We start from the raw sequence: 12,790 nt of genomic DNA on the forward strand, positions 1-12,790 counted from the left end.
GGGCATTCTCCAGCACCTCCATGTCTTTCTTGCAGTGAAGGGCCCAGAACCAGACACAGGACTCAAGGTGTGGCCTCGCCAGTGCCAAGTACAGGGACACAATCCCTGCCCAGCTCCTGCTGGCCATGCTATTGCTGATCCAGGCCAGGATGCCATTGGCTTTCTCAGCCACCTGGGCACACGCTGGCCCATGTTCAGCCACTGTCATCAGCATCCCCAGCTACTTTATCCCTTGGGCAGTTTCCAGCTACTCTGTCCCTATCCTGTTGCACTGCATCAGGTTGTTGGGACCCAAGTGCAGGACCCAGCACTTGGCCTTATTGAACGTCACCCAGCTGGCCTTGACCTACTGATCCAGCCTGTCCAGACCCCTCTGCAGAGCCTTCCTGCCCTCCAGCAGATCAACACCCCTGCTGAACTTGGTGTTACCTGCAAACTGACTGAGGGTGTCCTAGATCCTCTCAGCCAGATCATAGGTGAAAGTACTGGCCCCAACACTAAACCCTGGAGAATTCCACTCATGATCAGGTGCCAGCTGGACAGAATTCCATTCACCACCACTCTCTGGGCCTAGGTACATAGCAGAAAGTGCACCTGTCCAAGAACTCTTGGTCAGTCAACTCTACACTTCTCCACCATTCCAGCCCAAGACTCTCACCCTTTTAATAATATTAATGATTTTGGGACTGATTTAGCACTATTTCACTGTAATGTTATTAATTCTATCAGAAGCATGACACAGCATACTCTACCAAAATTAATGTCTACAAAACATAATATGAAGTAATTACAGACCTAAGGATAATGATATGTACCCCTGGAAGGGAAGCAAACAGGACTATGCAGTTATGTTAATGTGGCACAGAAATGAAAAAGACAGCAAACCAAAATGGCATAGAATGAGTCTCTTAACTTAAATATTTAACAGATGTGTATGGAAGCTTTTACAAAGAAGGAAAGAAATATCCCTTGAGTTTTATTCCTAATGAACCTGATTCTGTAGTGTGCTACTCCAGGGTTTAGGTCAAAAGAAATACATTCTTCTTACAGCTCAGCTTATGTAACTAATTCCCTTTTAACACCTCTTTATCCCACTGTCAAATACCATTCTGTTTTCAAGAACTTCTCCCATCAAATCAAGCCTATTATACACTTTTCCACTAACTTTTTATCAACACCAATAATACTCACATAGGATATTCAGAAAACCATTTTGTTCACTGAAGAAATTACATACATCGTGCTCTTCAACTTTCTGTGTTTCCTTAAATTACCTTTGCATATTATTTTTTAATTATAATAATGGCAGCACTGGGTTTAATTTTCAAAGCTTTTAATTAGTGTGTGCAAGTAATTGGCCATAATTTATCTGAAAATAACAATGTAGGTGAAATAAAGATTTTACTGGGTAAATCTTTACTGCTTGTTACAGTAACCTGCTGCATCATGTCCCTGTGTGTCAAAAATTGAATCGACATTTTCTGGATGCTAATACTACATAATCAGAATGGAAGTCAAAATGGTCAGTTATGGTCACTGTTGATATGTGAATTCAATTGTAACAAAAATTTTACAACAAAATGTATCTCTTAAAATTAATAAACAAATTATCTTTCTTAAATTACCTGAGTTTCTTTCTTATTTGTTCCTTCTTCTGAATCAGACTGGTGGTCCTGATCATTTTCATCACTCTGGTGAAAGAGGTAGGAGAGGAAAAATAAAAAATTAAAACTGTTGAAAGCTTAGTAAGATTTTAATGCATTCTACACTTTGAATATGAAAATATAAGAGCAGCAGAATACTCCACAGAGAATATACAGGATATATGAAGAAAATTCTCAAACAGGTACATGTTTTCAGTACCAGAAGGAGATGAAACAATTTTTTGCATTTCACACGTGAAAATCTGGCTTCTATATTACACATGGATCCCATGACAAAGAAAAGGGAAAAGGAATAGTCTGAAACATCAACTATAACCTTTCTAATCTGGCAGCAGTTATGTAAGTTGCTAAGTACATAGCTACTTGCAATGTGCCAAATAAAGACTCATTTTTACAGCTTTGGTATGCATGCAATATAAAAGATTTGTTCAATAATTTAATTATTTCCCTTAGATTATGATTAGCTCCTATTAAGTTATGGTTGCTACTAATTCTAGTTATACTAATTCCAGTGTTCTAGAGTTCTGGTTAGCAGTATCAACTGAAAAAACTTAATTTTGATTTTGTTCCTGAAAGCATCAAAACTAACCAAAGAATATAGAAGTTGAAAAGCATATTTTTTTTCTAGAACAGTGAGTTACATATTGCATTACTCTAAACAATTCTCTATTTTAAGAGTACAATATACACATTTCATTTTGCTAAAAGTGAAGTTTACTTACATCCTGAGTCCAAAAAGAAACTCCTGTAGATCGTCGTTTTTCTCTTGGTCTCCGTCTTTCCCTTATAGACTTAGGCTGTGACTTATCTTCTTCCTTTTCTTCTTCTTTTTTGCCCCCTTCTGTTAATAACAACTTTCTCATTCACTGAATTTTGACACAACCTAATTTCCTAAAATACTTCTCAGTCTTTAGAATGCTCACAAATAAGTTCTTTTTACCTGAACTAAATTCACTAAAGAGCTTCTTACTACATACAGGATTTGCTGCAACATACACTCTTCCAGAACACAAAATAAATAAAACAAACCTGCCCAAACCAAAGTTCTTAACTTATTATCATGCAGTTTGTTCAGCCTGATGCTCTTTTATTAAATAAAGAAACCACAGAATTGAGTCCAGATAGAAGAATCATTAATAACTGTCATCACTAGTCTTCAGAGGTAAAATAAACACTTTAGAGTGAAGCAAAAATTAAATAAGAAAGAAGGGAAATACATTTATGGTGAACTTACACCTTTCCAGATTTAATAATCTAGGATTTTACCTTTGGGATTTCATATGGTAGTGTATTTCTCCTCCAAAAGTCCTAACTAGAAAAAAATTAGAACCTCTGGTAGCTAATATTTACCAAATGAAAACATTTCCCACGGAAAAATCTAGCGCGAGTTTCCTAGAGTAAGCATGCATTACAAAAGAATCATAATCCAAATTTCAGTTCATTTTAGGACAAAGGGGAAAAAAATCAGAAAGCGTATCCATGAAGCCTTGCCACAGTAACTTCCTCAGAAAACATCAGTCTAGAGAACATGGCAATGCTGCTATATAGCTCATGGAAATTTCATCAGTTGATCATTTTATCCGACCCTCTGTAGAACAAAATTATCAATCAGTAACCCTACTGAAATTACTGATCAATAATTTGAATTAAATTATTTCTCTTAAGTCAACAGTGGCAAGTCCAAGAACAAAAAATCACACTGTATGTTAACAGGCTCCTCATTTGACAGGCAAATAATCAGGCACAACATCTCTCAAAATTATAGCAGGGGACTCACATTTGAAATGAAGGCAAAATCTCTGTGACATCAGAGAAGAACATTTTGTGATCTCTGAATCATGCATCTAATCCTCAGTTTAAGATTACATGAACCAGTTAAAGCATGAAGAAGTATGGTTACATCTGAACAGAGATCCTTTAAGAAATAACGCATCATTCCAGTCCTTCAATGTGGAAGGACTGAAACAAACCCCTAGTTATTCAGCAATTATTTAATCAAGTAAAATTCCTTCTTAATACATGCAAGTATTTTGACCCTGAAATATAGTATTTTATTATAGTTGCTGTGTTAAAGTAGAAATTACAGCATTATGTGGGAGTATATTTGAAAATTCGGTGACCCAACAATGGAAAAAAAATCACATGGCTGCAAAACACCATCAAATACAGAAAATCTTTTTTCATCTCCATATGAAAGTTTTGAAATTTCTTAGATTTGAGCAAGGTACATCCCCAGTGGTCTTACGTATCTCACTGCCTTGTGAAATACCTCTAGGAATGTAAACTGCCCTTTGTCAACAAAAGAACAAAAAAACCCTTCATAAACAGTACTCCTACCTCTCTCACTTTCCTTTGTTCCACTCCGAGAATAGGCAGAAGTTATACCTATAAGGCTGTTTGGTCTGTTTAGCTGACTTGAACTTGATAGAGAGCTAGTGGACGTGGAGAGCGAAGAGGTGGATGATGAAGAAGTTGAAGTTGAACTTGGTCTGTAGCGATGATACGGCTATTCAACAGAAAAATGTCAGAATTAATTAACCAAGATTAATGAATACAAACCACGGGATATGAAAACACTTAACTGTATAAATTATTCTTACAGTAGTACCAAAATTAAAATAATATTGTTGGAGTAAAGATTCATACAATTTCTCTACCTAAAGAGACTCATCATGAAAATACCTCTTCAGCAGTTCGGGAATATCTTTGTCTGTAGTCATCATCTTTAGTTTCAGATTCTTTCTTTTCTTCTTGTTTTTCTTTGTCTTGCTTTTCTTTCTCCTCCTTTTCCTTTTCTTCATTTTCCTGTTCTCTGGTTCGTGTGGGACGACTTCTTCCTATAGTTTTTTCAGCTTCTTGAAGATCTGTCAGTGTTACGCCCTGTGAAAACAGCAGTCAGCAAACACCATTTAAATATAACATTAATGTAGATGATCATATTACATAAATATTTTAAAGAAAACATTCAACCTAAGAAAATTAAATCTATCTATTAAGAAATAAATTTTACCTACATATTCTACCTATAAGCTTTCCTCTTGAATCTTGGAACCAAACATCCCTCTGATATGTGGCAAGTATTTGCTGTAATGTGATCTACCACAGACTCTCCAGCAAGCCAATTTTTAGTTGAACTAGTAGATACAGAATGCATAGAAGATCCTATAGAAATAATTTAAGGATCCAATAGATACTTCTAATGTGATTGTGAGCATACTAAACATTTCTGAAAGAACCCTACAAATATAATACTCGTATTTTCAGGAATGTTGATACTTTATAAATTAATTCCTTGCAACTGGATTTTTAGGTTTTAGCAACACTAAAAAGTCTCTTGTTATTTTTAGGCTATAAACTAGTTTTGAAATAAGTTCAGAAAGCAAACAATTTTATGAAGACAGCTTTTCTCTACTATACTTTTCAGCTGATGTATTAGTGAGACATTGCTCAAAACACTTTGTAATCCACTCTTCAAAGCCAACTCTGCTTTTAGTGTTGATAAAGTTTAATCCAGTAATTCCTGGTAGTTTCTTCACTGTAAGGATTCAGCAACAGTTAGCCTGTAGTCGGATCATCATTCAGGGCTCTGAATTAGTACTATGAAGTAAAAATATGTCCTGTACAATGAAGTTGTATCAAGCAGTACAGATCTCTCATTTGGAAAGCTAACCAGAAGTATATGAGGGGTTTAAAACTGCAAAGATTTGAAAGCAACTTGAGTAAGCAATGTAGCTATGGATTCAGCCTAAAAACAGGTAAGGAAAATGGCTAGAGTATTTCTTTGTGCTGTTTTATTCAGGGACTATTTGCTGATTATTCTCAGTTTGCCAGCAGACAGCAGTTGGCAATTGCTCCACTGCCCAAAGAGCATTCGAGTACCATTAGAGATACTCCATTTTGCTCCTGCCACAATGGTCCCTGTGATAGGATTGTGTCAGTTGCTGAGAGATATGGATAAAAACTGGGAAGAACTTCCAAATATATCAGTATGTAAATTAAGAGAGAGAAATGCTGCAAGGAGATACACAGTTAGATAGTAGATTATTAGCACATAATAAAAATCTCTCTTTTAGTATTTTTCCTTCTCCAGGGAAATTAGATTAAAAGTATTTTTTCCTATGTCATGAATCTTATTAGCAATCCATGTTGATCAGCTCAATCATATTATCTACAATAGCTTCTGCACAGAAAAAAAAATTGGAAATGGATGCAAATGCAATATGCTATGCCTGTTTCTCAAGAATGATGTTATGGGTATGTTTTCAAAAATGTAGAAAATTTAGTAATACTGTACCTGTGTAGATCTTCTAGACTGTCTTGCTTGCCTGGATCTAGCTTTTCTTTGGGACTCGGACTCTTCATCCCGTACTGGAGTGAGGTATGATCTAAAGAGTTAATTACAAACAAAATTGGCACATGATAATTTTGGCACAAATTTATTAAATGGTCAAACCCACCCCCCCCGCCACCCCAACACTGCAGACTGAAAACCAAGGCAGTCAGAAGAAAATATTTAACTATATGGGATAGTTTACATTTTAGATATTTCATTCATATCATACTGATCTACTTATTCATCAAGACAGCAGCTTTAGAACTCAATTAAAAGACAGTTTGCCTACTTAATTTAGATTTCTTTTTACCATTTTCTATAAATTTAACTTCAGCTCTTTTGGTGTATCACTGGTCTACTAACACAGGGGTAGAAGACCCCAGAGATTCAGCCAGTTAGACATTTATATATCAAATATGTGCGTGTATTAACTTTTGACATAATTTGTAAGCTTTCAGAAAAAGCTAAATGTATTGTTAATGCACCTAATTATATTATCCATTTCACCAGAGATTAAGAATCCCTGAGGAGGTGGTTACCATATTTTCACATGAATCATCCACGCTTTGAACAATCCAAATCCCTTTGAAAAAAAAATGAACTTAAAAATAAATCTTCATGAAACCCACAGAAGTCCTGCAGAATCAGCAGGTAATTGTAATCAAAGATAAAAGGCTACTAGAGTAGAAATAGAAGGTCTGGACATTATAAAGAAATTCTCTAATGCAGATAACAGGTAAAAAACCAACAGGATGCATGCACAAATGCATACATTTATATGTATGTAAGCCCATAATTAAAGAACTTAAAAGATTTTAATGCATTTATTGATTTTCTATGGCAGAATACTCTGGGAAGCTGCTATAATTTCATACAGTTTTTAAATCTTAAAACTGGCTAAAAATTAGAAAAAAATGAAAAAAAGAATTGAAAAAAGCAAACTCAAAAGGTCGCTAAAAGGCTTCTTAAAACCTCTGAGCTTCTTTAAATCAGAGTCTATAATATTTTCTGATTGTCTCTCTTTATATATCATTAGTTAAGAATGGTTGAGAGTCACTGGATTAGGATACAATAATTTGCTAGTGATTATGCCATCAGTTATTAACATCTAAATAATTTATGTACGGAAAGAGCAGTTTGCTCACCTAATAATGTATTTAGTAGCCTTAGCACATACTAAAAAAGAGTTCCGAAGCAATCATAAGATTAAAAAAACTTCATTTACAAAGACCTATGGATTACAACCTATGCTCTACCCCATTAAAATATTTACAACTAACTGCTATACTTAAAAATGTTGAAACAAATCCCATCTTATGGTGCATCTTAAAAAACCTACACTATGTAAATTCGATTTCCTTATCCTGGTCTCTTGCATGCAGCATTTTTGATTGACTTTCCATTTCCCAAAAACACTAGGCTGTATCAACACAAGGAAAAGGGTGCCTGTTAGGCTGCTTTAGGTAACCTGACCTGAACCTCCACCTACCTAGGAGGGCTTGACTGCACAGCAGGTGTCATCTTTAGGGCTTGAAATTGCTACAGTTTCCCATAACTTTCTTTTTAGTAACTGCTGTACCTATACCTACCTTCCAATAAATCTGAAATACTGTAAATTGCACTGAGAGAAAATGCAAAGTCTCAACTTTTCAGGTGCACGTTGCAGCTACAGTCAAGAGTAGAAAGTGCTCTTCCCTAGCATCCATTGCATGTGGCACACTATGCTGTATTATTCATGATACAAAATCTTAGAGAGTCAAGTTTGTCATTTCCTTCCCTGTTTCTCTGAACCAATCCTAAAAATCAAATGATTTTTAGGATTGGTTTAGAGAACATAGCTTCTTCAGTTGTTCCAAAAGAACATTACGCGCTACATCAGTAGCGTGCTTTATATCTTCACTTTCAACTATCTTTGAAATAGTCTTGCAAACATACTTTCTAAATATACAATTTCAGTCACTAAACACAGATTAACCGACTTCATTACTTAAGAAAATATACAGTATGTAATATTTAATATACATTTATTTGTTCATGTGCATAGAAACATATGTAGATGCACACACAAATATATGTATCTATCTGTATATATACAGATAGATATGCTTGTGCTCATATTTAGAGCACAATATTCTCAAATGCATGCAGCAATTATTCCAATTTTGATTTGTAAGATTCACAGACATTCTAATTTGCCATGAAGAATGCCTCTGCAACAGTATATTTCACAATCAGCTCAGTGAAAACCATGGCATTTCAGGCCAACTGCAGGTATCTAAAACATATGTAGTATATGCACATTAGTATACACACACTGGTGAGAGCAAACAAGACAGCAAAAGCCTAATTCTAATCTTCCTTGCCTTTCTAGCTTATATAAGACTGAAACAGCATTTGCATTTTAGAATTTGAACTATTCTGAATTACTTTAGAGAAAACTCACATTTTGTTGGTTATGCTTTTCATTTGTTGGGTTCAGTTGAAATTTCACTATAGAAAATGCAGGTTCTGACTACTGTAGTTATTGAAATGGATTGTTAGCACATGTGGACCCTTGCTGAATCATGGTGGGGAATAAAAACATAATCCACATATCACAGAAGTTTTTCACCTCAGTTTTGGGTAGGAAGACTACAGAAACCAGATTACCCTCATTAGGCCTCTATAAGGAATCTTTAAATGCTGCTGCCTTAAGTGAACCAAAATAATACAATTTTCTCCTGAAAAAAGGAACAGCTTCATTACCTCCATGAACATACAGAGATACACATATCTGGCATTGATACAAAAAGTACATTTGGAACCTACTATAGGAGCAACACACAAATCTGAACTTGCAGCAGAAGGGTTAAAGGATAAACATTTATAAGTACCCAGAAAAAGAAGAACAAGGGAAAGCTAACATGAATTAACAATCTTCTGAAATCTAATTTTTGCTTCCATAAATAGAAGAAAACAACTCTTTATGGAAACAAATATGCACCAATCTTAACTTATCCTTCATGTAACTGTAAACAGAAAAAAGCACCATATTCTTAAAATAAGATTTACATCAGCTTCTTACTCATTCTTCATACTGAATATCTCTTAAAGCATTGCATTTAAAATTGTATGACTATGTTTCAAGTAGAAGAAACCCTAAATCATGCAATGAAATAAATAGAATGTGTTGGGTTCAATACTCTCTTCTCAATAATGTCAGGCATACAAAATGATTGAAAAAATGCTATGCTGTGACTATTAGCATACTGCCAATGGCACACTACCTCAGTCTGCAGCAATGTAGTTGTAGTAATTAATGAATAAATTGCTCATTTAATTATTTTTAATTCAGTGTTTTACAGAGTTGAATTGCTGGTATTTCTAAGAGGACTCATTTAATCTGTTAAAGAACCCAAGGCCAGTCAAAATCATAAAATATCAAAGTTTAAATTTCATTAATGGTCTCTATTAGTACTAAACTCATAGATAAACTGAGGTACCAGTTGTTTCAATGCACAGCAAGAAAGCAACATTGCTTTACACACAGTACTGTTCAAATCTGTGGTAACCAACACATTCCTTTAAATAATAAAAAAAAAGTATAACTTTTGGGTAAGAGCAACATTACTCTTAGGACCTTTACACACCTCCGTCTCTCCCTGACCTCTGATGTTGAGGACACAGTGCCAGAAGTAGCTGTAGTCATGGCTGTAGTAGTGGCTGCAGCATTTACAACAGATGGTGCAACAGGAACGGTCACTGCTGTAGGAACACTGTCCTTTTCTTTCTCAGTACTATCCTCAGCCCACAAACGATTTGAGGTACTACAGCATAACAAGCAGCAACACAAAAAAAGAGAAAAGGAAACAGCTAAACAATGAAAGCACTTTACTAAACAACTAATAACATGTAAATTGAGGGATGGATTTTTTTTTAAGAAGCAAACTGAGAAAGGTCTCTACTATGAAAGCTCAGCTTGAGCTATTAAATTGAATAAATTAAGAATCACCAGTTCACAACAAATGAACTTTTATTCTTCAGACCCTTCTAATATTTTATTTATTGTTTTATAACAACATGGCTTTCATGTTACAGTAGAAAGCCATTCACAATTTTTGAGCCAAATTGTATAAAATCAAAACAAATTTAACAGTGAAGTGAAAAAATCCAGAGCCCCAGGATCTACTAAACAAGAACGCATGCACATACATAAGCACACAGTAGACCTGACAAAAAAAGGAACAAAATGTCCTGGTGCCATTACCTGCTTTGTACACCTGCTGAAGTAGAACCTGTTGTACTCTTCGTAGTAGTGTTTGTGCTGGCAGGCAGCGTTTTCTGAGGACCAGCAGAAGAGGTAACTGTTGATGCAGTACTTGGAACATTAGAACTTATCAAATCATCTTGTCTTCTACCAAAGGAGCCACTGAAGGAAAGACATGTACAATGACTGCATTTATTCCTTAAATTTACTCATTAAAATATCACCAAACTGTGAATGATCTCTGCCCACGTATTCTGTGCCTCAGTTGAGTCTTGGAAACTTCTGGTGCAAAGGAAGCATTTTTTCCATTGTTTCCTTGGCTAGGACTTTTAATCTATGATTTTGGAGGGCAGCAGGAGTGTCCCTTAGTCCCAACCATTTCTTTACCAAAGAGGATAAAGAATGGAATCACACTTGTTTATGTAAGAATGTCTTGATCACATCTACTAAAGCATTCACATAGGGCCCCCAATGTCCCATTTTTAAACTGCTGTTTCACCCACACTGAATACCTCAGAAAATGCAGAACCTTACTGCACAGCTTGTCAGGAAATAAAATGTCATCAATATCACTCCTCTTATAATTTGAAAGCAATTAAATATATGGCCCCATTTTAAAAAAATCTTTAATCATTCCCAGGAAGAATAACCTCCCACTCAGGTTTTTCCCTTGCTCTTCAAGCTATAAAGCAGACCCAGTGGTTTACAAGAAATAAATATGCATTATGCTGTATGAGACAGCCTGGTTACTGATAACATCAATGTCAAGACTCAAAAAAATGCTAGGTATGTATCATGTACATCAGCAGCACGTACCAATATGCAGTTTAGTTATATGACTCTTTTCCTTGATCTATTCATTTTAGTTATTTATTGCCCCACTAAGAAGAAATTCTTACAATGAAGAATTTCACTCAAATAGCTACATACTACACAATGCAGCAAAGTTAATCATGTATTATATGTGCAGCATATGATTCCTCCTGAGAAAATTCTGCAAGTTAGGAACCAGCACACCTGAGAACTGTTCTTGCATTTTCATAATTTACTTTGCATTCAAATGAATTTTATGCATTCTGTGATACTGATACTCAACATAGGTATGGCTATAATTTACAATTAAGGATAGCAGTCCAATACCTCTAAGACTGTCATGCAATAACCAGAATTCAACAGAGACAGTGTTTTCCCGTTTTTCATATACCAAGCAGAATTATATCCATTTCAACATTTAAAATAATTATCTTTGACTACTGACCTAATCTGGAAACCATCAAATGAACCCCAAACTGAACTAAACCATAGGAAAAAGAAAGCATCTAACTTTAATCGCATAGTTTAAAATCAGCACAACCACTGCATCAGCATACAAGTGCATGTTTAAAACCAGCACAACCATTTCAATACACACTTTGCAATTATTATGAACATGGCAATATGTTACCATTCAGTTTTAAACTGTCCTTAGAAAATTATTTAGTACTTGCTAACTTCTAACAGGAAATCCCATACCTTCTTTGATAACTTGTGTTTAATGATGTAGGACCTTCATTCACATTGTTTTTCTTGACATCTTCCTCCCATTTTCTCCTGGTGTAGGAACTGCCACCACGTATTGAACTAGCAGACGAATCCCTGTAAAAGAGATTTGAGTTTAGCAAACTCACATTAAAGAAGGCTGTTCTTGATGTGAGTTGAACAGGAGTTTAGAATTAAAATCCTGGATAACATACTTAAAATAAACATAACTGAATAAGGAAAAAAATTGCTTTTATGGACAATCATTTTCAACCTCTGTGAAAAGATACTACATTCATAGTAACACAATTAGAAACATAATAAAGCAGCATCAAAACAAAACTGCTAAAGAGGATTTAATCAACATTAAATCAATTGTTGCTTTTTATCTGTGGTTATTGCTAGCTTTGTTTTTCTCAAAAAAGGAACAAGACATATTTCTGTTTGCTCCTGAGATTATCCATGCAATAAGGGAAATCTCCTTGGCTTTTTTAATAGCTGATTTGATGGCATTTTTCATTCTTTGATGTTATAAGAAGTTTAAAAGCTGGCAAGCCTTTAGAACTCATGATACTCTAAGACCAGCGTAACTAGGCTTGCAGTAGCCATTCCTGAGGGGTCTGACATGCATCACTAGCTGACATGACTTCAATTATAAGGAATTTCCAGGCTGTTGTTGTAGTTTATAGCAGCAAGGAATGACCGTGCAAAAATCTACTTAGAAAAACTATCCCAAAACCTGACCTACAAAAACTGAATTTCTAATAAAAATATCAGCTCAAGATTTGAAGTTCAGACAATAGGAAGAATAAAACATGTCTTTCACAAAATTATATATAAGGCAATCAGGTGTACAAGGCAAAATAAAACAAAACTTTGAAAAGATGTATTCTATGTTCAGATACCTTTGGCCATCATAATGTGCCTCTTTCTGCATGAAAATGTATGTTAGCACTCCTGCAGTTGGAAACTGTTGGTTTTCTGCATGACCTATACACCCAGACACTGCTATAAATTAGCAATGCCTTA

The 12,790-nt window shown here is 35.1% G+C and overlaps 1 protein-coding gene across 6 annotated transcripts in view; it reads right to left on the minus strand.

Annotated features, from left to right (window-relative positions):
- The window catches only part of PPP1R12A (protein phosphatase 1 regulatory subunit 12A), a 113,048-nt gene that overhangs the window by 17,493 nt on the left and 82,765 nt on the right, over positions 1 to 12,790 (minus strand). For 4 of the 6 annotated variants that reach the window (XM_064419600.1, XM_064419604.1, XM_064419605.1 and 1 more), the window contains exons 12-19: positions 11,756 to 11,878; positions 10,244 to 10,405; positions 9,627 to 9,803; positions 5,959 to 6,049; positions 4,347 to 4,544; positions 4,002 to 4,170; positions 2,387 to 2,505; positions 1,626 to 1,691 (exon numbers count right to left, since the gene is read on the minus strand). In XM_064419600.1, the coding sequence (XP_064275670.1) occupies positions 1,626 to 1,691; positions 2,387 to 2,505; positions 4,002 to 4,170; positions 4,347 to 4,544; positions 5,959 to 6,049; positions 9,627 to 9,803; positions 10,244 to 10,405; positions 11,756 to 11,878 (1,105 nt within the window). The remainder of the gene's footprint in view (positions 1 to 1,625; positions 1,692 to 2,386; positions 2,506 to 4,001; positions 4,171 to 4,346; positions 4,545 to 5,958; positions 6,050 to 9,626; positions 9,804 to 10,243; positions 10,406 to 11,755; positions 11,879 to 12,790) is intronic. The other 2 variants (XM_064419601.1, XM_064419603.1) reach the window with 2 other exon arrangements.

Source organism: Passer domesticus, chromosome 5, assembly GCF_036417665.1.
Source record: "Passer domesticus isolate bPasDom1 chromosome 5, bPasDom1.hap1, whole genome shotgun sequence".
Classification (NCBI taxonomy): domain Eukaryota; kingdom Metazoa; phylum Chordata; class Aves; order Passeriformes; family Passeridae; genus Passer; species Passer domesticus.